The 25,213-nt window shown below is 40.3% G+C and overlaps 1 protein-coding gene across 1 annotated transcript; it reads left to right on the top strand.

Annotated features, from left to right (window-relative positions):
• Positions 1-279: 279 nt before the first annotated feature.
• On the top strand, positions 280-804 carry LOC127115305 (uncharacterized). The gene has a single exon (XM_051046883.1). The coding sequence runs from the start codon at positions 280-282 to the stop codon at positions 802-804; it is 525 nt and encodes a 174-aa protein (XP_050902840.1).
• Positions 805-25,213: the final 24,409 nt, after the last annotated feature.

Here is a 25,213-nt window from a genome sequence, read left to right as displayed (position 1 = left end):
ATAGATAAAAATTCCCCTTGGAGGAGAACAAAGAAGCAGGCCTTAAGTGATCCAAATCTAGAATTATCGGACTACAAAAAACCACTGTACCACATCATTTAGAAGAAACTGGTACATGTGGATGAGGATGGAATGTTTGAAAATTTTAAAGAAATGTTGACAAAACTTCAAGTAAATATCTCATTTCATGAGGTTTTAGAATTAATTCATAGGTTTGATAAGTTTATGCAGGCATTGCTAAAGGGTACAAAGTAGAAGTTGATAAAATAACAGGTGAACATGACAGAGAAAGAGGAGATGGCATCACCTCAAGTATTGCCACCAAAGATGAAGGATTCGGGAAAGTTTACCATTACTTGTACCATTAGTGGGGAGAAAATCACACATGCTTTATGTGATTTAGGATCAAGCATCAATGTCACACCACTAAAAAAATTAAAGGAACTAAAGATAGGAGAGATCATACCGAGCAATATGACTCTCACTTTAGTTTATTTATTTGTTACTCATCCAATTGGTATTGTACAAGACATGTTAGTTCAAGTCGATGGTTTGACCTTCCCTGCATATTTTATGGTGATTGACATGAAAGAATATTCAGGAGGGTCAGTTATTCTTGGACGCCCATTCTTGGCAACCGGGAAGGAAAAAATAGATGTGGAGATAGGTGAACTTATTTTGAAGTTCAACAAGGAAAAGTTGGTGTTTAATGCATATGAATGGACACCATATATGGATGATCTAGATACATTTTACCAATTGGAAGAAAAAGGTAGCAAAGTTCACAAAGGAATGACAACATGAGCTTTTATCGACGTGAGGGTATCCTTTGCGCTTGACGTGTTTTCAGCATGGGACGTCAAGCTAATAACAGAAAAGAAGCGATGGATGGGAGGCAACCCATCAGTTATAACCAACTTTGTTTTGTTTTTAAGAATTTACATTATTATTGTTCTAGACCTTCCAAGAAAGGAATTATCTACTCGAGCATAACCCTTCCATGACGATGCATTGTCTTTAATAGAAAATTTTGTAGCTGTGTTTTTTTAGATTTGCAAGTTTATCACTTTAGCCTTGAACAAATGATCCTAAAGAGACTTGATCATCATCATAGAATCAACGGACTTATACTCAACCTTTAGATACCTCGTCTAGTAAGGTTTGAGCCAAATAAATTCCATGTTCATTTTTATTTATTTTTGAGTGTATCCATGCATTATTTTTTTTTATGGTTTGATCTATTTCTGATTAAGTTCATCTGGTTTGACTGACACACACTAAGGAAATTTTTTATTTATAACTTTGAGCCTTTTTTATACCACCATGTAGTAATAGATTTATCCATCGATAACCACTTTGAGCCTTTTTATACCACCATCTAGTTCAGTCAGAAAAAGGAACAAAGAGGAATGATGATAGAAGGAGAACTATGCACCTAACTCCAAAGGTTTAAACCTACTTTCCTAAAAATATCCTACCCAAACATAAGCCAATTTACAACCTGAAAAGACCTCTAATGTGTGTGTTGTGATTTTTATGATGAACTATATTAGAACATGATCAAGTTAAGCATAATTAATTTTTCACGTTGATTGAAAGATAACTCTATCCATTAAGTGAGTCAAAGTGAGTTGAGAGACAGGTTGAGTACTCGTCAATGTTTGAGGACGTTTTCCAAATTTGTCGGATAGAATTTGGAAGCTAGATGATGGTCAGGTAAAAGAAAAAAAATTTGGTAATGTTCGATTTTTATTGTGCGAATTCTTTTCTGTTGAAATATGCAGTTGTAAGTGAGTTACATGAGGACAAGAAATGGTTCAAGTTTGGAATTGTGATGAGAGTCCATCATTGCATTAATTTAGTCAAAGAATTGGATCAAAACAAGTGAAAGATGAGTTAAAATGAAGAAGAAAGATCAAAGAATGAGGAAAAAATAGCGAATTGTAAAGAAATTGGACTTAGTGAAAATTTGGGTGAAAAAGGGAGCAAAAACGTTCAACTTCGAGAAAAATCATGTGCACCAATGCATGTGCGATAATGCCATAAAGGTAGCATCATGCACGCAATGACTCTTTTTCTGGGGGGTTTTGACGTGCATGGTCCATTCATAGCTCTTTTTAAGGGGAAATTCTGCAAGTTGATCAGGGTTATGAATTTCGGAGAGCAAGGCACGATTTTTACAGGACCAATGGTGATTTTTAGGGCATTGGAGGCCATTACTTCAAGGGAATCCATACACTATTTTCATCTGTCGATTTTGGTATTATAATCTGAATTATGAGTGGCTAAGCTCCTCTAGATTAGGTTGTATTATGATGAACTTATTTCAACATTCTTGGTTAATATGTTGATTTGACTTTTTATGAACCTTTTGATTTAGAATTCCATTCAATTGCTTATTTTTATTAATGCTTTTTATTTGAGATACTCTTTTAAATTGAATTTGGGCATATAGGGAATACTGACCATTAGTCTATGTGTTGGACCTAGGGCAATTGTTGTATTTACGCTGGTTGAATAGGAATAGGAGATCCCGAGTAGTGGCATAGGGAATTAACATTATGTGCATCGTATAACCCTGCTTACGTTGGTGGACTAAGGATAGGAAGCTCCGAGTACTGATTAGTGAGTTATTTCGCGGGGGATCGGTTATAACGACTTTGTTAATTCATCGTGGGGTTATAGTGATAAGATCATTCTATTTAAACTCACATTTACTCTTCGCATTGAAAACTCGAACCCCTCCCCCCTTTTACTGGTTTTCATACATTGCACACACTTTATCTCGTTAAAAGGCAGTCCCTGTGGATTCGATCTTTTTATTATTGCGGCACTATCGGTACATTTGCCAAGTAGTCATCAAACATTATGTTTTTGGTAAATTATATACGATAAAGTTTAACAAAGTTTAACAAAGAACACATGGATCCCTGGATTATATCCATGCTAATCCTTGGGGGCTTGCAAGAAATCCTTCACGCTCAGGTGCATGATATTTTCTATCAATAGTTGATGATTACTCGTGAAAGTTGTGGGTATTCATTCAGAAAGCTAATTATGAAACTTTTGAAACTTTCAAAATTGGAAGACTCTGGTCAAAAACCAATAATTAATGCAGGTACTCCCCCAACAAAATGGTTTAGGTGAAAGGTTTAATCGAACCATTCTGGAAAGAGGGAGGTGCATGTTGGTTAGTGCGGGATTAAATAAGGTGTTTTGGGTAGAAGTTGTTGTGACTGCAGCTGTATACATGCGTTTTTGACGCCATAAGATTAGTAAGCAAAATGGTTCCTTCGACGAAGGACGCCATAAGAGTTGTTCGACATTTCGACAAAATGATGGTTCGACATTTTGACAGGATAGTTGCAGATGGAAAAACGTCTTTGACAAACACGGATGATGCTATAATATTTCGATAATTCGACAGAGTCTGGAGAAAGACGTCATTTTGACGTGAAGTTTAAATTCGAATTCAAAAGAGTTGTGACGTTTGGCAGAAGATGTGTGGAAGCATCTGGCGAAAGGGAGATAGCCAAGTGTCACAGTTTTAGGATTTGTTCGTTAGTAACAGTTGTTTTATTTGTATATAAATAGGATAGTTGTTATCAGAAAAAGGGTGTGAAAATTTACTTGTACAAAATTCCTGCAAATACTCAAAGTACCCGTGTGAGAGAAAAGAGTCATATTTGGAACATGTATGTGTAAACAAACACCAATTCTTTTGAAATTTTATTTTATAAAGTTTGAACTTCTTTACCAATTTCTCTTTACATCTACTAGTCAATTATCTTTCTGCATTTCTTCTTTCGACACTTTATGTTCTGTCAGTTATTTTCTGCCATTTATCTTATCTTGTCAAATTTACATTTATTTAAACGTTTCTAATCAACACTTTTTTCGACAATAACAACTTTATAAACCAAATGAAAAGTACAAAAGTCGTTCTAGAGATTTACAAAGTTATTTAGATTTGCACATGTCCTAGGATTTGTGTGGTTGATCCTGCAAGTAACCCAATTCTACAAGTTTTGGTAAACCAGAGGTTGTTCGCCCAAAATTCACAGCGAACAAATTGACACGCCCAGTGGGACAGTGCAGAAATCTAAAACTTAGATAAATCGTTAATCAAGGTTTTTTCGTCGTTGTATGAGACTAAGAAGCGGTAAATTAGCCGTATCTGACGTAGAAAGACCTAAAAGAACAAGAGTAAGGAAAATGGTGAATCAGCCAAATAATCCAAATAATCCTAATCCAAGTGAAGCCATACCAGTATCCAACCTTATGCCTTCGTCAACAGGGTCAATACCAGCGGTTTCAATTTCGCAAAATGCGCCTAGTTCGTCCGTTAGGGCGCAACAAATGCCTGTTGGGACACCCCCTCCTATGGGAAACACTTCTAGGCCTTTTGTGACGAATTTCACCATGCCTCTGCCCGGTAGGGAACAACCATTTGGAATGCCAACTTCAGTAATGGCAAATCTACACAATTCCCCGGTAGTGTATTCTGATTCTATGGCCAATATGTCTTCACCTTTACAAGGGTCAGGATATGGCGGAAACATGAGTAGACTAAATCAACAACCACTTTACGTGCCGCCGATAAAAAATAATTCAGCGCGGGTGATTATACAACAAATGGACGAGAGTAATCATGATATGGTCCAGATGTTGACACAACAAATGGGAGCGGTGTTTAATCCTCTAATTCAAAACACCACCCAAACAAACCAATTGTTGGCAGCGTAGATGACGCGCATTGCTGACTTTTTTGGGGTCCCTCAAACTCGACACAGAGAACAAGTGGTTCATAACCCAGTGGTAGCGGTCCAGGAAGAGCCTACGATAAACCAAATACCGTTAGACAATCCTCAGACAAACGTCAGAAACCAAGAGGATGTAGTCAAACAGCCTCGTGTCGAAATCCCTATTTCACAAGAACCTAGAAGGATAGTAATCCAGAGAGGCCAGGACGTGGATGCTGTGTTGCAACAGCGAATTCGGTATAATAACCCTCTTGTCGAAAATAATTTAGCGGCCATGGTCGAAACGATAATGGGACAAAATGGGATGAACATGGGATTACAAAGGCCCAGTTACGCTTCCCCACTATCGGAATATATTCTGCAAGAAGAACTGCCACCAAGGTGGAAAGTTCCTAAGTTCACAAAGTTCTCAGGGGACACTAGTGAGTCCACCATAGAACATGTGGCACGTTATCTGATCGAAGCGGGGGAAATAGCCCGTAATGAAAATTTGAAAATAAAATATTTCCCTAGTTCCTTGACGAAAAACGCGTTCACTTGGTTTACATCTTTGCCTGCAAACTCAGTGTATACGTGGACCCAATTAGAAAGGTTGTTCCATGAGCAATTTTACATGGGACAAACAAAAATAAGTCTGAAAGAATTAGCCAGTGTTAAGAGAAAACACTCAGAACCAATAGATGATTATTTAAATAGGTTCAGATTGCTAAAGGCTAGATGTTTCACTCCAGTGCCAGAACATGAGTTAGTCGAAATGGCCGCAGGGGGACTAGATTATTCTATAAGGAAGAAACTAGATACCCAGTATCTGAGGGATATGGCACAATTAGCAGATAGAGTGAGAAAGGTCGAAAGGTTAAGGGACGAGAAATTCAGAGCAAATAAGAATAAAAAAGAAAGGGTGGCCTACGGAGGGGTTCGCCAAGATGATGAGTATGACGAAAACGAATCAAGTAACTTCGACGAACAAGAGATTGACTTAGCAGAACTAAAACAAGGCCCACCTTATTCGTGTAAAGTACTAACTCCGTCGAACGGAAACCAAGTCGAAACCAATGATAAGTTCCCCAAAAGAACTTATACATTCGACATCACCAAATGTGACGAAATTTTCGATTTGTTGGTTAAAGATGGTCAATTAATAAAACCACCAGGCGCTAAAGAACCGCCTATGGAACAACAGATAAATAGAGGTTTTTGTAAATACCATAATTTTTTGGGCCATAAAACGTCTTGCTGTTTCCTTTTCCGGGATCTCGTTCAGAATGTTATCTGTGACGGAAGGCTAAAGTTTGGTGATAAGCCAAAACAACAGATGAGGATCGATTCGAATCCCATGCAGCCAGTCGAAGCCCATTACGCTGAACCATCCATTGTGAACATGGTGGAGGTCGAAATTGCTCCTGATGGCAATCTCGAAATGGTGGAAGCTGTTGGAGAATTCGACACAAATGTCAACATGGTGGAGATTGCTGATGATCTCGCAAACCAGAACAAAGTTGAAGTTACTAAAGGCTTTGACGACCAGAATAAGATGGAAACTATTGAAGGTTTCGACAAAAAGGACAGTGACAATACTGCCGAAGATGGTTTGGTTCGACAGGACGAGAATTGGGACTGCTTGGGACAACCAAGTGAGAAGTACGATTATCTCGTGAAATACAATACGCCGGCAAGTTCTCAGATCGACATCAACACAATCCAACCAAGCGGTTGGGGAGATGTTCCTTCAGACAACAATGAAAAAATATCTAAAACAATTGAGAATCCCCCTATTATAAAAAGGAAGGTTACTGAAGACCTCACCATTGAAAACAAGGCTACTGAAGGCCTTGATTTTGATCAAACAAAGACAGGTGATGCCGCAAACTGCATCAACACCGTGGGACCTTTCAGAAAAGAGGTCACAAGAATCAAAACAGAAGTTGTGAATGGTCCTACGAAGCCTATGACCAGTGGAATCCTGCGCAGAATAATGGAAGACCCCAAAAGAAATTGGAACAAATGTTGTTGCAAACATGGTCCCAGGAACATGTCTTGGTGCTGCTGCCCAGAAAAGGAGTCGGACCAGATACCAAGTGGTGTCGAAGTCGAAGAAGAAGGACTCATCAAGAAAATGAACGACTTAAGCATTGCTGACGAACGAAATGTTGGGATAAACATGGTGGAAGTATCTCAGGGAGATCAAGCTGAAATGGGTGAAGATCGTCGTCGAAAGGAGTACCAAAGGCTGGCGTATCCCAAAGAGGAAGAAAACCTAATAGAATTCATCAAGAGGTGCCAGAGGATGAAAACCGAAGTAATGATATGCCCACGCTGCAGTGCGATCTTTGATAGGAAGGCAACAACCAACCTGGAAGCAGTGGATAAAGCCAAGAGGAAAGAGAATTGGGGGACAGTAAGATATGACCCAAGGAGAAGTGATCACCTATAAACCATCAAACAAAGCAACGGATGACAAATGGGTTCAACCCATTAGAGATGCCCAAGGGCAGAAAAAATGGGGAAGGTTCGAGGTTCAGAGAGGCGCTTCAATGGAAGGCAAGAAGGAAATGGAAAAGCACAAGCCAAGACCATATCCTTCAGAAAACTATAAAGGAAAAAACCCTATGTCGAGATCCTAATGGAGAAGATTCTAGAGGCAGAAGAGGGCAGAAAAGGAGGTTGTAGAAAAGAGCATGAATGGAAAAGACACTGACAGCAAAGATAAAGCAGAGTCTAGTAACAATCGCCGGATAATGAGCAGAAAAGAGACTTCCCTCCAGATCAATCCTGGTAGCATCGTCGAACCAGTGGCGTCGAAAGAGAAGATGCAGGAAGACGACGAAGAAACTGACAACTTCGAATCTGACTCAGAAGCATCCTTTAATGTGATCTGCAACGTTTTGTCTGTTCTCCCTAGAGATTATGATAGAGTAATGGAGGTCGAAGACGAAGAAGACGAGATGGAAGAAGAAACAATAGCACACAGGCTCGTCTGCTACTACGTGATGAACAATGGGTGCGTCGAGGAACAGAATGCTTTCTTCGAAAGGCCAGATGATTCCATGAAAGCGCATTTGAAGCCTTTATTCATAAAAGGAAAGGTGGAGAATGTTGGTGTAAACAAGATATTGGTGGATGGGGGAGCAGCAGTAAATTTGATGCCCCATTTTATGCTAAAGAGGATTAGGAAGGATGATTCATACGCAAAACCTCACAACATGGTGTTGTCGAACTATGAAGGGAAAGTAGGAACCACTATGGGTGTCATCCAAGTGAATTTGACTGTTGGAACCATAACAAGGCCAATTATGTTTATGGTCATTGCGTCAAGGGCAAACTACAACCTACTGCTTGGAAGGGAGTGGATTCATGGCGTAGGAGTCGTACCCTCTTCAATGCATCAGGGAATAGCCATATGGAGGCCAGACGGGATTGTCGAAAACATTGAGGCTGATCAAAGCTATTTCATGACAGAGATAAACAATGTCAACAGTCAAAGTTTCGACAAGAACCTGGCTCACATACCTCCATGCAGCCCAGCCGAATTCGACTTAAAGGCAACAGACAACGCCTACTGCTCCATGTACCTTCATCCTACACATGGTTTCCAGTGGGACAAAGAAGTAATTGGCGAATCTTACATGTGGGGAACTACGCATATAGCGCCAACAGGATGGGGAAGCGAATTTAACGATGACGAGTAAAGAATCAGCGCTCGAAAAAATTACGGCTTACATAGCCGAAAACAAACTCAAAGAGGCCCTTGAGGCTGAAGTAAAATACATGGCTGTCGAAGCTAACGAAGAGAATTCCAACAAACAATGTCCCCAAAGAGACGTTGCAGAGGATCATGATAACAACCAAATGGGCGAATGGCAACACCAAAAGCTTGACGCCATTTATGACGACGAACCTCTAGGGTTCGAAAAAGATCCCGTGTCAACTAACGAGAAGATGGTGGCGCAGGATCCATTAGAAGAAATAAACTTAGGAGTGGGGGCAGAAAATAGACCAACCTACATAAGCGCAAAAATGGACCCCCAGTTCAAGGTCGAAATAATCCAGTTGCTGAAAGAGTTCAAAGACTGCTTCGCATGGGATTACGACGAGATGCCTGGTCTAGACAGAAGTTTGGTCGAACTGCAGCTACCAATAATGGAAGGAAAGAAGCCAGTAAAGCAGACTCCACGACGCTTCGCACCAGAAATTCTATCGAAAATAAAAGAAGAGGTCGAAAGACTTCTAAAATGCAATTTCATCCGCACAACTAGGTATGTCGAATGGATTGCAAATATTGTTCCTGTAGTTAAGAAAAACGGCAAACTTAGGGTATGCATTGATTTTCGAGACTTAAATTCGGCTACCCCAAAAGATGAATATCCTATGCCAGTGGCAGAAATGCTTATAGATGATGCAGCAGGCCATGAGTACTTAAGTATGTTAGACGGATACTCTGGCTATAATCAAATTTTTATTGCTGAAGAAGATGTTCCTAAAACGGCCTTCCGCTGTCCTGGAGCAATAGGAACGTACGAATGGGTAGTAATGCCTTTTGGTTTAAAGAATGCTGGAGCAACTTACCAACGTGCTATGAATTCTATCTTTCATGACTTTATTGAAACTTTCATGCAAGTGTACATAGACGATATCGTAATTAAGTCTGTTTCAGGAAAAAGTCACATAGATCATCTTCGACAATCCTTTGAAAGGATGAGGAAGTTTGGTTTGAAAATGAATCCACTTAAATGTGCTTTCGGTGTGCAAGCGGGTGATTTCTTAGGTTTTGTGGTCCACAAGAAAGGGATCGAAATAAATGAAAACAAAGCCAAAGCCATAATGGAGGCGAAAGCACCATCAACGAAAAAGGGTTTGCAGTCTCTGCTAGGAAAGATCAACTTCCTCAGAAGATTTATCTCCAATCTTAGTGGGAAGACGCAAGCTTTCTCTCCTCTACTTCGACTAAAGAAGGAAGACTTTGCATGGGGGCAAGAACAGCAAGCGGCCTTCGACAAAATCAAGGAGTACCTGGCTAGTCCCCCAATCCTGATGTCTCCTTGCAGAAAAAGAAGTATGAGATTGTACATTTCGGCATCAGACAAAACATTAGGAAGTATGTTGTGTCAAGAAGATGAGAATGGCGTCGAAAGGGCCATTTATTATCTCAGTAGAGTCCTGAATGATGCTGAAACTAGATATAGTATTATAGAAAAACTATGTTTATGTGTATATTTCTCTTGTATGAAATTAAAGCATTATATAAAACCTGTTGATGTATATATTTCCTCCCATTTCGACGTAATAAAATATATGTTGTCTAAATCTATTTTACATAGTCGAATTGGAAAATGGGCTTTAGCATTAACAAAATACTCCTTGAAATATCTGCCTCTAAAGGCAGTGAAAGGACAAGTGGTTGCTGATTTTGTAGCTGACCATTCTATAGATGCAGATGTAGAATATGTCGAACTAGAACCTTGGAAACTGTATTTCGACGGTTCCAGTCATAAAAATGGAACTGGAGTTGGGATGTTGATTATTTCCCCTGACAGAATTCCAACAAAATTCAAGTACAAAGTTGAAAGTCTATGTTCAAATAATATAGCAGAATATGAAGCTTTGATTGTTGGACTTGAAATCTTGTTGAAATTGGGGGCAACAAGAGTCGAAATAATGGGTGACTCCGAACTGGTGATAAAGCAGTTGACTAAAGACTATAAATGTGTAAAGGAGAATTTAATCATGTACTTTGTAATAGCCAATAGACTTCTCAAAGAATTCGACAATGTGGCCTTTAGGCACATTCCCATACTGGAGAATCAAGAGGCGAATGATCTTGCTCAACTAACGTCTGGATACAAAGTGTCGAAGGCAAAGTTAGAAGAAGCTATTGATGTCAGAGGGAGAGTCGTATCCACCAAGTTGTCCCCATCAGATTTGGAGTCGATAAGATTAGGATACGGTGACGAAGAGAATTTTGAGATATTCAATATAGATGATTCAGGAATTGCAGACTAGAGAAAGCCTATCAAGAATTATCTACAAGACCCAAATCAGAAAGCAGAAAGAAAGATAAAATACAGAGCTTTAAGTTATGTACTTTTTGGAAACGAACTGTTCAAAAAGACTGCAGAAGGAGTCTTGTTGAAATGCCTAGGTGAAGATGAAGCCTACGTAGCTTTGTCGAATGTGCACAGTGGAGCGTGTGGCGCACACCAAGCAGGTCATAAAATGGAGTGGTTATTATTTCGACAAGGAATGTATTGGCCAACAATGCTGAAGGACTGCGTCGATTTTGCAAAAGGATGTCAGGAATGTCAAGGACATGCAGGCATACCCCATGTTCCTGCAAGTGAGTTGCATTCAACTATAAAGCCTTGGCCATTTAGAGGATGGGCTTTAGAGTTGATTGGTGAAATTCGACTAGCCTCTTCAAAAGGGCAAAGGTACATTTTGGTTGGGATAGACTATTTCACTAAGTGGATTGAAGCTATACCATTGGTAAATGTGGATCAAGAAGCAGTCATAGATTTTATCCAAAAGTACATAATTTAAAGATTTGGGATACCTTAAATAATAACAACAGACCAAGGATCTGTGTTCACTGGGAAAAACATGCAGAAATTTGCACAAGAAACAGGTTTTAAACTCCTTACTTCGACACCTTACTATGCTCAAGCCAACGGGCAAGTTGAAGCAGCCAACAAGGTAGTAATAAATTTGATCAAGAAGCATGTAGGGAAAAAACCTAGAAACTGGCATAAAACTTTAGATCAAGTTTTGTGGGCTTGTCGAACGTCTCCAAAAGAAGCAACAAATTCGACTCCATTTAAGTTGACTTATGGACATGATGCAGTTTTACCAGTCGAAATATATTTGCAGTCAGTTAGAGTGCAAAGGCATCACGAAATCCCATCAGATATATATTGGAGCATGATGATGGACGATTTGGTTGATCTGGACGAAGAAAGACTACGTGCGCTAGATCTAATAAGAAGACAAAAAGAAAGAGTCGAAAAGTTTTACAATAAGAGAGTAAAATTCAAGACCTTCTTAATTGGTGATCTTGTTTGGAAAGTAATCCTTCCTATGGATCGAAAAGATAAGTTAATGGGAAAATGGTCTCCTAAGTGGGAAGGACCTTTCCAGGTTTTGAAAATATTTTCAAATGGCGCGTATGAGATTGAAGAAATAGGGAAGGATGAGAGAATCCTAAAGATAAATGGTAAATATTTGAAAAAGTATAAGCCAATATTGCAGGAAGTAAAAAGTACAGTTGAATAATTGAAAACATAATGGTGATAGCTCTGCCAAGTGAAAATGGCACTAAAGTTATTACAAGAAAGCCTCAAAGGGCTGAGAATTATTAAAATTAATTCGACTACAGATTGAGATTAGAAAAAGTTTCTTTCAACGTGACAAATTTCTTCCTCTGAAATTGGAGTCGATGGTCACAAAGACTTTTGTGAGTGGAGAGAGTCTCAATCTCTTGACTAAGTTGCTGGCCCTTTTCTGCGTGTCGAATACCCGTTTTCAGTTCGTCGTCAATCTCAGTCTTCTTAGGTTGTTGTATAGATGCCTTGCGTTTTTTCTCTTGAGAGATCTTCTCTTGAAGTGCTGCTATTTGTTTCTCCCATTTCTGGATAGTATCATCACAAACAGCAACTTCTTTGATGTAAGTTTCAGAAAGCTGCTGTAGCTTTGAAACTTTGTCAGTCGAAGCAGCAACAGCGTTCCATTCAGCAGTTTGAGCTTCAGATTTGGAGGAGATTTGCTGGGTAAGATCTCTTTGACGATGAAGATCTGCAGTTGCCAAGTCAATAAGGGTCATCAGCTCCATCACAAAACTGCCAACCTCAGCAGAGGTTTCCAAGACATTGACTTGCTTCAGAATTTTCTTGAGGTCGATATGGGCAAGGGCGTTTTCTTCCAAGACTTTGAACAAATCGACATTAAGGATTTTCGTCTTAATCTTGGTCAACATGTTGCCAAGAGATGGTGCTTCAGAAGTGGCCCCAGAAGTAGTCAAACTGCTCTGTGAAGAATCTTGAAAATTAAAATGAGTACTAAGCATAGCCTTCAGATAATCTAAGGGTCTCTGCACTTTGAGATTTTCAAGCTCCTCGCGAGAGAAACTAGTCGAACTAGTTGATTTGCCACTTCCTGGGGTCTGGTCAAGAGCAGATGGAGTGTTTCGCTCTAAAGTTTGCTCAGCCTCCATTTGTTTCGACTGGTCTCCCCCATCTTGGGCTATTTCGTCTTCATGATCATCTTCGACCCCAGCTTCCAGGTCAGTATCATCACCCTGATTTGCAGCATCTAAGCCTGGATGAGGAGGAGATTCATCTTCAGAAGCTTCACCCACCGTAGCGTCAAATTCTGCTACAGTTTGCATGTCATGATCACTTGTGGGATATCTTCTTCTGGGACTGTTTCCTCCAGAATTTTCTCAGGTGTTCTTTCGCCAGCCACTTGTCCCTGAAAATAATTCTAAGATTTAGAAGAAAAAAGATGCAAAGAAGGTGAATATATACAATCGAAATAAAGACTCACCTCAGGAATCTCAGTGTTAAAGTTAGATCTCCCACTCTCCGTGCCTTTCGACTGAAGTTTAGTAGTGGGAGTACTTGCAGAATCCTTCCTGGTTGATTTAACTATGGATCTTTGGGAAGAGACCTTTGTAAGTTTCTTCTTCTTCTGAGGAGGGGGGATTAGCTCTGGAGATTCGTCACCAGATTCTTCATTAAGAACATTATCCTCTTTTTTCTCCTCTTCACTCTTTCTCTTTTGGATTGTTGGGGGTTTTCGACTTACCTAGTCATACAGACAAAAACCAAGTTAGTTTCTTAAAAAGGGAAAGGAATAAATGAGAAGAAGCGATGTGTTGTACCTTTGTCGAATGTTTCTTAGCAGCACTTGGCGATGCTCCGACAGAAGTTTTCTTGGCAGGAGTCCTCACGGCTAAGGAAAGAAAGGAGATTCAGAAACGAATATAAGAAATACATGATAATATAGTTAGAATAACAAAAGAAAAAATCATGTTTTCTGTGAACACCTTCAAGAGTGGGATCTTCCACGCGAACGTGTTCTATTCCAATATGAAGGTGTCCTTGGTATTCGTCCAAATGATACTTAGTCGGAACCACACGCTCAGCAGGTTTTTGGTACTGTTGACGAAGAATTTTCATAAAATCCCCACAAACGAACCAATCTGGAAATGGAGGGCTAAATGCCACGCCAAATTCAGCAGTTGGCAAAGGAGGAAATTTTGGTGGATGACAACTGAAAGCCAGGTCATAGCGCGCCTCTGGTCGAAGATATGAAGGCAATGACAATTTTTCAAGCTTCTCCGTCAATTTACGTTTTAATTCTGCTGCTGCTTCGTTTATGGTTCGACTAAGATCATCAGGTCTATACACAGTTTCGAAATATTTTTGAAATTTCTGTATTTCTTGTGTCTTTGAATACCTTTTTTTGTCCGATCCTGCACAAAAGCGAAGGCATTTGTTAAATGTGTAGCAAAGGCAGCTACGTCGAAAAATCTGTTGGAATAATAATCTTTCCACCATTCATCGAACTCAGGAGTACAGAGGAATGATGGTCGAAAGATCACTGGTCGGATGTCGAGAGAGTCATCAGTCAGTTTCTTCGACAGTTCTTTGCCCTCACCTTCAGTGTGAAGAGAGTTGTAGAAAATGATGGATCCTTTCTTGGGGAATATAGGTCGAGGTTTTATCTGGATCAGGCCAAACTGTCTAGAAACAAGGTTGGGATGATAAACTATCAAGGCAAGTTGAGTTTTAGTGGTGTTACGGTAAGAAAAAAAGAGCCTATGGGTTAAGAATGATTCCCAAACATTCAGAAATATATTTTCATCCTTCTGCATTTCCAAAGGAAGTTGTTGGGTAAACCATTTAGGTCCAATTTTCCTATCAGCAAAAGGTGCCATGGTCAAAGTAAACTGATACCTTTTGGCAAACATCATGACATAGCTTTTGAAAGCTTTTCGAAGGCTAATCCCTTCATCAATTGGCGTTATTTGCACCAACCTTGGCCATTCGACAGTCCTATTTTTCACTTCTTCTTCATCTACTTCCGGTACCACAGGAAGATTGGTTTCAAATATGGCATTGAGCCATAATTGCAAGAGCCAGAAAGGTCCTGATAAGTTGATTTTACCTTGGGTTTTGGCGTTTTTCAAAAGATGTATGCTCTCACTCAGAGATTCATAAAGGTTCGCCAGAATCATTTCGCTCAAGAATAGTTTTGTGCCTGCATGAAGCTGATTGGCTATGGTGATGAATCTCTTAGAAACCTAGAGGGAACGAGAGCAAAACACATATTTGGATAGCCACAGAGTTAGAAAAGCTATGTGTTCGACATCTGAAACTTCAGTAGTGCTCTTGTCATGATAATAGGACATAAATAAGGAGTATGGGGCGAGGCTAGTCTCGAAAGCGATGGTATCTTCATTTAAGACAGTAGGGTCGAAATCTATACCGTTGGGGTGAAGGCCAACAATGGCTGATGCGTCGGAAAGAGTGGGCGTAACCATCCCACAAGGGAGGTGAAAGGTGTTGTAGGTACTATCCCAGAAGTAGAGAGAAGCCAAAAGCATATTTGGACATATATTGGGTCCTACTATCGACAACTGAATAAGGTCGAAAATGCCTACTTCTTTCTAAAAATCCCCTTTAACCTTTTCGATTTTATCTAGCCAAGATAAGTAGTCAGAGGGGTCTTTCGACCAGGGGCAAGTTTTAAATATCCTGGGGTAATTCAAATAGGCTAAGTCCAACTCTCCAGTATCCGTCGAACTTGATGGGTCATTTTGTTCTACAATTTTCTCCTTAGGCTGAGGTTTTACTCCAGCGCCTATGGGTTTTGTATGGAAATAAGTTGGAAAAAATTCTCTTAAACGTTCTGGTTTAATTTCTGGATTTGGAAGAGGACCTAACATAGCATGACAGTTTCCAGAAATAAGGACAGGAATTAATACCTGGGATTTATAGATGCTTTCTTTCTCTTTCTCATTTGGAGGTTCAAGAACATACTGTTGATTTCCAATAGTCATTGGTCCTTTCAAATCGTGCACAGGAGAGAAAGCTGGATCCTGTTTCTTCTTGGAATGTTTGCTGCTTGAAGGTTTTTGAGGAGCCATTGTTAGAAAAAAAAAACAAAGGATTTTTCTCAGGAAATATGAAGGTTTAAGAAATGGGTATGAAGAAAGGAGATTTTGAAGCGTAAAAAGAGTTCAGAGGAAAAAGGTTTATGGGTATTTATAGGAGGAAGATGATGAAAAACGTTTTAAAATGTTAATGATGATAGTGGGACACGTGGCCGATTTTCATGGTGATGTTAAAGAGGTGGAAGTTGAAAAGAAACCATGATGTGAGGAAATGGTGGAAGTAGACTCTGAACGTGGGCTAGACGTGACATTTTGGAGAAAGTGTAATGATGAAATCTGTATTGGAAATTGAGATTACAAAAACTTGGGAATAATGAAATTAAATGACATGGCATCAAAACACTGGTTGACAACAAATGACTGTTTCTCCAAAAGAAAAAACGGTCGAAACATCTTTGCTGGGGGGCAATTTGTATACATGCGTTTTTGACGCCATAAGATTAGTATGCAAAATGGTTCCTTCGACGAAGGACGCCATAAGAGTTGTTCGACATTTCGGCAAAATAATGGTTCGAAATTTCGACAGGATAGTTGCAGATGGAAAAACGTCTTTGACAAACACGGATGATGCTATAATATTTCGACAATTCAATAGAGTCTGGAGAAAGACGTCATTTCGACGTGAAGTTTAAATTCGAATTCAAAAGAGTTGTGACGTTTGGCAGAAGACGCGTGGAAGCATCTGGCGAAAGGGAGATAGCCAAGTGTCATAGTTTTAGGATTTGTTCGTTAGTAACAGTTGTTTTATTTGTAAATAAATAGGATAGTTGTTATCAGAAAAAGGGTGTGAAAATTTACTTGTACAAAATTCCTGCAAATACTCAAAGTACCCGTGTGAGAGAAAAGAGTCATATTTGGAACATGTATGTGTAAACAAACACCAATTCTTTTGAAGTTTTATTTTATAAAGTTTGAAGTTCTTTACCAATTTCTATTTACATCTACTAGTCAATTATCTTTCTGCATTTCTTCTTTCGACACTTTATGTTCTGTCAGTTATTTTCTGCCATTTATCTTATCTTGTCAAATTTACATTTATTTAAACGTTTCTAATCAACACTTTTTTCGACAATAACAACTTTATAAACCAAATGAAAAGTACAAAAGTCGTTCTAGAGATTTACGAAGTTATTTAGATTTGCACATGTCCTAGGATTTGTGTGGTTGATCCTGCAAGTAACCCAATTCTACAAGTTTTGGTAAACCAGAGGTTGTTCGCCCAAAATTCACAGCGAACAGCAGCATACCTGATAAATATGTGCTCCTCGACTGCCTTAGGGATGAAAACACTTGAAGAAGTCTAGTCGAGACATTCACCTAATCTTGACAGACTTAGAGTATTTGATTGTGTAGCCTATGATCACATTAGGAAAGACAAGGTTGAACCTAGAGCTCTGATATGTATGTTTCTTGGGTACCCTGAAGGAGTTAAAACTTATAGGTTATTGTGCCTAGAGCCAGTTCATAGGAGGTGTATCACAAGTCGGTATGTAGTTTTCAAAGAAGTAAAAATAGAGTTCAATAAAACTAATGAAGTTGGTTGAAGTACGAAGATCTCTAGAGAAGGCCGAAACATTAAGAGATTCTTGTTGAGGTGGAGCATAGTGATGTTCAATTGTATAACCTATATGAAGTCGAAAAAGAAGCACAAGATGCTGATGATGGTGATGAAACTGAGAATGACTACCTACTAGCAAAAGGCAGGTTGAAAAGAGTCATCAAGTCATATCAGAGACTTGGTTATGCATATCTCATAACTTATGCATTAACCTCTGCAAGTGAGGTTCTAGATGAAGAACCTAGAGACTATAACGAAGTTATGAGGAGTCGAAACAAGACTAGATGGCTGAAAGATATGGATGATGAGATGAAATATCTTTATGATAATAACACTTGGGAGCTGATTGAGAAACTTGCAGAGGCCGGATTATTCATTTGTAAGTGGATCTTCAAGGTTAAGGAAGGAATCAAAGGAGTGATGTCGAAGCAATTTAAGGCAAGGTTGGTTGTTATAGGGTTCACTCAAAAAGAAGGTTTCAACTTCAGTGACATGTTCTCACAAGATTTCCATTAACAAAAGGTTAAGGGTGAGTGTAAGACCCTAATTTTGACCCTAAAATCCCTCATGGCATCATAACATGTTCTGGTGGTGATGTTCTGATGGTGACTATTGGTTCAGTTATTGATCTGGGTCCTATTTATGAGTCGGATTTATGGATTTATTTCTGAGACGCCGGAGTTCTGTCCGCGGTATTTATCAGTGGGGATCCGTTTATTTCAGGATTCCCTGGGTCGATTCAGATGATGTTGTGGTTATCCGTTCAATGGTTTTCTGGTGATGATGGTGATATATCCTCTGGTTCCGTTTATTTCGGAACCTCCAAAGTTGGATTTATGGTTACTCAGTACCTCAGATGGTTGTGGTCAGTTCAGAGACCGGAACTCAGTACAGTTGATGATCAGATGACTTGGAGGATGGCACAGTGCATTGTATTCATGCATCAGCATCATTCCCATTTTGCATTCATCTGCATCTAACCCATGTTTATCCATACTCAGGGTACATTCTCGATTGAGATTCTGGTTGAGAGACGTCCTGATGTCAGAATGTTATTGTCGAATTTTTTATCCGTCTCGATGAAACCAGGATCGAAGGACAGAGTGTTCCTCATATGGATAGACATTGCATTCATGCATAATCATAATAACTTGTCTTCTATTTTGCAGGTGTCAGTTTCTAACGTGTTTGATTGTTTCAGGAATCATTGCTCGCGCACGTAGAATCATTCCCCTGCACGTAGCTCGTCCGCACAGATACCCTACCAGACGCAACAAATCCAAATTGATGGATACATCCAACGCAGATATTCTCGAGCTGAAAGAGAAGATGGGAGAGTTGATCAACATTATGCAAGGGTTCGCCTTGGGGTAGAAGGTATTGGTTGAGAAGGTGGAAAAGCTTGAGCGGGCTTCGGCTGCCAACAGTGGTAACAATTTAGAGGGTGTTTCCAACAACGGTCTTGGTGGTTCTTGGGATGGTGGTGATCCCAGAAGGAAGACTACTGCTGATGTGGTGATCAATAACAGTGGGGGAGGTTTTGGTTTCGCTGCAGGTGGTGGACCAGGTCCTATGGGCAATAATCTGAAGGATAATCCGTTTCCTCCTTTCTTTGAAGCCTTGGAAGATAAAGAAGCGGATCAGTTCTCCATGCTGAACGAGCAATTTGGTCAGTACGGTGTCCAACCACCAAACAAAGAGATTCAGGTACTGGCAGAGAAGATCAGGGCTCTGGAAAGCCATGCTACTCCTGGGGCTATCAACATGACAAACATGGGGCTAGTTGAGGGGATTGTGATCCCGCAAAAGTTTAAAGTGCCCACGTTTGACAAATACAATGGGAGTTCTTGCCCGGAAACTCATCTCCAGGCTTTCGTCCGAAAGATTTCTGCTTATACAATGGATCAGAAGCTCTGGATGTACTTCTTCCAGGACAGCTTGTCTGGTGGGTCTTTGGAATGGTATACCAAGCTGAGATCCTCAGATATTAAGAGCTGGCAGGATCTGGGAGATGCTTTCTTTAAACAATATCAATTCAATGTTGACATGGCTCCTAGCCGTACCCAGTTGTAGGGTATGTCTCAGAAGCCGAACGAAGGGTTTAAAGAATATGCACAGAGATGGAGGGAGTTGGCTGCCAGAGTTCAACCTCCGTTGGTAGACAGGGAGATGTCTGATCTGTTCATGGGTACCCTGCAGGGGATTTTTGCTGAAAGGATGGTGGGTTGTCCCGTCACTGGCTTTGCAGATATATTGGTGGTTGGGGAAAGAATAGAAAGTTGGCTGAGAATGGGGAAAATACAGGGAAATGCTCCGTCATCTGGAGTAAAGAAGCCATTTGAGAACGGTCAGCGCAAGAATGAGGGTGAATCGAGTGTTGTGTATGCCCAAAGGGGACACGCTAGGGATCGTTACTACCAGCACACTCCTGTGGTAACCATTCCTGCTGGTAATCAATCGGTACAACAACAACATCAGCCACCTCAGCAGAGAGCACAGAGAGCGGGGTACCAAGGGAGAGGAAAGGGGATTGATCGTCAGTTTGATAAGCCACTCGTGACATATGCTTTTCTGTTTAAGAAGTTGATGGATCTTGGGTTGGTTCAGCCGAGGATGATGGCTCCGGTAAGACCAGATCAGAGACCTCCTAACTATGATGAGAGCGCCAAGTGTGAATTCCATTCTGGTGCACCAGGGCATAACATTGAGGGTTGTAGAACCTTTAAGCATGTTGTTTAGGACCTGGTGGATTCTAAGGCCATCAATTTTGCACCGTCACCAAATGTTAATGCTAATCCCATGCCGGCGCATGGTCAGGTGATGGTGGGTGTAATTGCTGAAGATTCAGGTCACGTCTGTGCGGTGGGTGAAGAGACTGACAATGACTGTGAGCTTGATCATTGGATAAAACCGTGCGTACCAGGGATGGAAGTCCAGAACTGGAAGGCCGAAAAGATCATCACTGTCACTCTACATGAAGAGTAGTATTTCTGTTTTTCAATTCTGTTTGCATGAAAGCCATACGTTTTGCCCAAAACGTAATGGTCCATTGTAAGGGCCACCTCATGTGTTTCATTTTGCATTGTTTGCATCATTAATAAATGGATGTTTTTCACGTTAAAAGCGGTGTTCCCTGTTTTTCATTTATTTTTTCAGTTTAAAAACAAATAAAAATGGCAATGGTTATTTTCACTTTTCTTTCTTTTGATCTGTCTCATTCCGGCTCTAAAGTCATTATTCTCCGGATCTCATTGATAACAATTCTGGTACACCCTCATATGACTTCGACAATCCGAGCTATCATGCCGAAGAAGAAGGCGAATAAGATTGTGAACTGCCGGAGGAGTTAGCCAGGTTGTTGAATTCAGAGGAGAAGGTGATTCAACCGCACGAGGGGCGAGGTGAAATTGTTAATCAGGGCACCGAGGAGATCTGAAAGGAAGTAAAGGTTGGGGCCGCTTTGGAGGCGAGTGTCAAGAGCGGAGGTGATGCCATTCGGTCTCAAGAACGCTGATGCCTCACATCAAAGAGCTATGGCAACTTTGTTTCATGATATGATTCATCATGAAATCGAATGCTATGTTGATGACATGATAGCAAAGTCCCAAACAGAAGAGGGGCATCTGGCAGGTCTGGCCAAGTTGTTTGACTGGTTGAGACAATTCAGACTGAGGTTGAATCCGAATAAGTGCACTTTTGGGGTGCGGTCCGGAAAATTGCTGGGGTTTATTGCGAAAAAAGAGGAGTCGAGGTCGATCCTGCTAAAAAAAAAGAGCAATACAAGAAATGCCTGAACCGAGAATAGAAAAAGAGGTTCGTGGTTTCTTAGGTAGATTGAACTACATTTCATGGTTCACATCTCATCTAACAGCCACGTGTGAACCCATATTCAAGTTGTTGAGAAAAGATCAAACGGTCAGGTGGAATGATGATTGCCAAGCGGCATTTGAAAAAATAAAAGAATATTTGCAGGAGCCTCCGATTCTATTGCCTCCTGTGGAGGGACGACCGTGAATCCTATACTTGACAGTCCTCGAGGGGTCTATGGGGTGTGTACTGGGGCGGCATGACGAGTCTGGCCGAAAAGAGCATGCAATTTACCTTAGTAAAAAGTTTACCGACTGTGAAACAAAATATTCACTGCTCGAGAAAACTTGTTGTGCTTTGGCATAGGCTGCTCGCCGGCTAAGACAGTATATGCTGGTTCATACCACTTTATGGATTTCCAAGATGGATCTGATCAAGTATGTATTTGAGAAGCCAGCATTGAGAAGCCAGCATTGACCGGACGGGTTGCGAGATGGCAGATGATTTTAACTGAATATGACATCCAGTATACCTCTCAGAAAGCAATCAAGGGGAGTGTATTGTCTGATTACCTCGCCTAGAAACCCATTGAGGATTATCAACCGATGAAGTTTGAGTTCCCTGATGAGGACATCATGGTTCTCAAATCGAAAGATTGTGAGGAACCAATCCCCGAGGAGAGGCCTGACCCTGAATCCGAACGGATTCTGATGTTTGATGGGGTCGTTAATGTGAATGGTAGGGGAGTTGGTGTTGTTTTGGTTACGCCGAAAGGATTCCACATTCCTTTTGCTGCCCGGCTAACATTTAAGTGCACCAACAACGCGGCGGGATACGAAGCTTGTATCCTGGGTATCGAACCTCGGTGCGTCTACTGGGGCAAAGCCTTTCTCGCTGTGTATGGATGGAAGCCGTGCTACCAGTCGAGGTCCAGATTCCGTCAGTGAGAGTCCTGATGGACGTGTGTCATACGGTGAACTGGACTTTTTTGTGGTTTTAATCGCAATGTCGCGGTTAGCAAGAGTCGCCACCGACTTTTCTTTTATCCAATAAGGAAAGGTGGAAAAGAACAGGAAAGACCTTAATTTAGATTTTGGGTTCGGGAGGTACATTATACAAAGGGAAGGTGTTAGCACCCTTTGTATCCATGGTTATCCATGGGCTCTTAATTGCTCGATCACTTATATTATTTTTGTCTAAAAAAGTGTTTGTGAATTGTTTGGAAAATTGTTTTGAAAAGAGAATTTAACTTTGTAATGATTCTTGTATGAATGTATACAAAGTGGTTATCCCGTTTTAGTTTTGAAAATTGTTTAGAAAAATATAACTCGGTAATGATTCTAGTATGAATGTATACCAAGTGGTGATTTTCTAAAGGCATTTTGAAAGGTGTGGGGTGCAAAAAAATGTTTTAAGTTGTGAGCCAGCAATTAAGAGTTATACCGACCCAAGGTCTTTACGGGCATTTCCTATCCTTATGAGGGTAAAACTGTCCTTATTATTGAGAAATAAGTAGTTTTATCCTTTGGATGTAAAAGGGTCATCGTAGGGTCATCGATAGGTCATTGAAGGCAACAGTTACGAGGATATCTTAGCATTCGAAGGGACTATCATCTTTTAACCGTAGGCAACATCGAAGGGTCATCGAGGGACAAAGTTGTATATTCGAAGGCAACATCCGAGGGACTATAATTTATTTTATGATGATTTAACCGAAGGGTCTTTGCTAAGGGTATCCCCACGTTCGCGGGACATGACCGTAATATCGTAATCGTAAGGCAACAAAGAGAGGTCCAAGATCACTTATTCAAAGGAAAAGTTTTACAATTAATTATATAATTAGGATGAAACTCCACATTAAAATTATTAAAAATAATATATTAAAAAATTAATACATTAGAAATTAATACATTAAAAATTAATTTAGGGTGAAACTCCACAAGGGTATCCCACAAATAAAGTGGAATACCTAGCCAATAACCTTTTCCTGGGATATGTGAACCTTTACGAAACTCAAAAAAGAAACATGTCAGAACACCAAATCAGGGTGCAATCGAAGATTACACCGGAGAAATATCACAACAATAAATAGGATAGGATGAATAATGCATGGCTATGATAAAAACATAAAAAAAACAAACTAGAAGAATCAGGTACTGTCTCGTTCGCCTCTGCCTCGCCTAGCGAAGGCCACGGATTTTGAATTTGAAAACAGCCCCATGTTAGGAACTTTGAATTTTATGGCATTTTATCACAGGAATAACATGGTCAAACATTCAGGGTATTCAGGCATATTTAAATTCCCATACGAAAGCAAATTATATATCAACATTTAATCATGATGCATTATATATGTAGATATGGCCAATTGAAAGTATAAACAATAGAGATACGCAAACCTGTTTGCCAATTCAAGGTTGAAGGGATTGACCACTTGTAGTATCGGAATAAGTTAGGCAGCGGGAATTGGACGACGATGGCTTCGGTGCAGATGGGCTGCCTTCAGGGTTTCTTTACTCTGAATTCTCCGGGTAGGCAGGGTTCCTATGCCAAAGTTTCTATCCGTCCTTCTCTGTTCTCTCTCTTTCTTTTTCCTCAAGGTTTTGTTCCAAGGAAACCTCAGAGTGTTTTGCTTCTCTTCCTTCTTTCTCCAGTGAATCTCCCAGTGTAAACTCCAAGTCTTACTCCCCTACTGAAACTTCAGTATTTATAGACTAATTTCGTGGGTAATGGGCTTGGAATGAGGGAGACCCAAGTCCAAAATAATTTGTTATATTTTATTTATTTATTTATTTTAATTATTTAATTAATTAATTAATTAATTAATTAATTAATTAATTAATTAATTTTTTTTTTCTTTTTTTTTTTTTTTTTTTTAGGAAAAATGATGGGTAATTTTTGGGGTATGACAGCTGCCCCTGTTCAATATTCTTGAACCGAGAGAGTTAGGATGGCGTGTATGCCATTCGTGGTCTGGAGGTGGAAGATTATTGAACACTAGAATGCCCCAAAAATTTGCACTTGAGAATCGACAGTTGGTCTTGATGGAGATGGGCTTAAAGATGCCATCCGGGAGGTTTGATGACGAAAGCTTCAGATCGCGCCGTATATTAGGCCAATTTGAAGACATGGGTGCCACACTGGGTCGTACATTAGACCGAATAATGAGTCATCCATTAGGCTGCCGACTTCGCTGGGGAGTCGGAGTGTGTCATATGCTGTTGGGGATAAAGGATCAGAATGGACCATACGCTAGATCGTATCTGAGTTGCAGAATGAGCCGTACGTTAGGCTGAATCTGATGACGAAAGGGGTAGTCGTACGTTAGACTACACTTCAGAAATGTACCGTATGTTAGGTAGCATTTGAGGGGATGGACATCCGAACGGGTCGTACGTTAGACCGTCGCAGAATGAGTCGTCTGTTAGGCCGCATCTGATGATGAAAGCGGTAGTCGTACGCCAGACTACACTTCAGAAATGTACCGTACGTTAGGTAGCATCTGAGGGTTGTAAGATCCAAACGGGTCGTACGTTAGACCGCGTTGGAGTTGCTGGAGTTCAAAATGGATCGTACGCTAGATCGTATCTGAGTTGCAGAATGAGCCGTACGTTAGGCTGTATCCGAAGAAGAAAGTAGTCATACGCTAGACTACACCCCTGAATGTACCGTACGCTAGGCAGCATCTGAGGATTTGAAGGTCCAAATGGGTCGTACGTTAGACCGCATTGGAGTTGCTGAAGAAGTCATATGTTGGGCTGAATCAGAATGAACCGTACGTTAGGCTGTATCTGATAACCTGTATATGTTGTACTTGCAATAAATGTCTGGGATGGGCTTAAAGATGCCATCGTTAGGAGGATATCGAAGTGTTGTCAGAATGAATGTTCCCATGAACTGTATTTGAAATATGTA

This window comes from Lathyrus oleraceus, chromosome 1 (assembly GCF_024323335.1).
Source record: "Lathyrus oleraceus cultivar Zhongwan6 chromosome 1, CAAS_Psat_ZW6_1.0, whole genome shotgun sequence".
Classification (NCBI taxonomy): domain Eukaryota; kingdom Viridiplantae; phylum Streptophyta; class Magnoliopsida; order Fabales; family Fabaceae; genus Lathyrus; species Lathyrus oleraceus.
The sequence above is the reverse complement of the archived record's forward strand: the minus strand, read 5'-3'. Positions and strand labels throughout refer to the sequence as shown.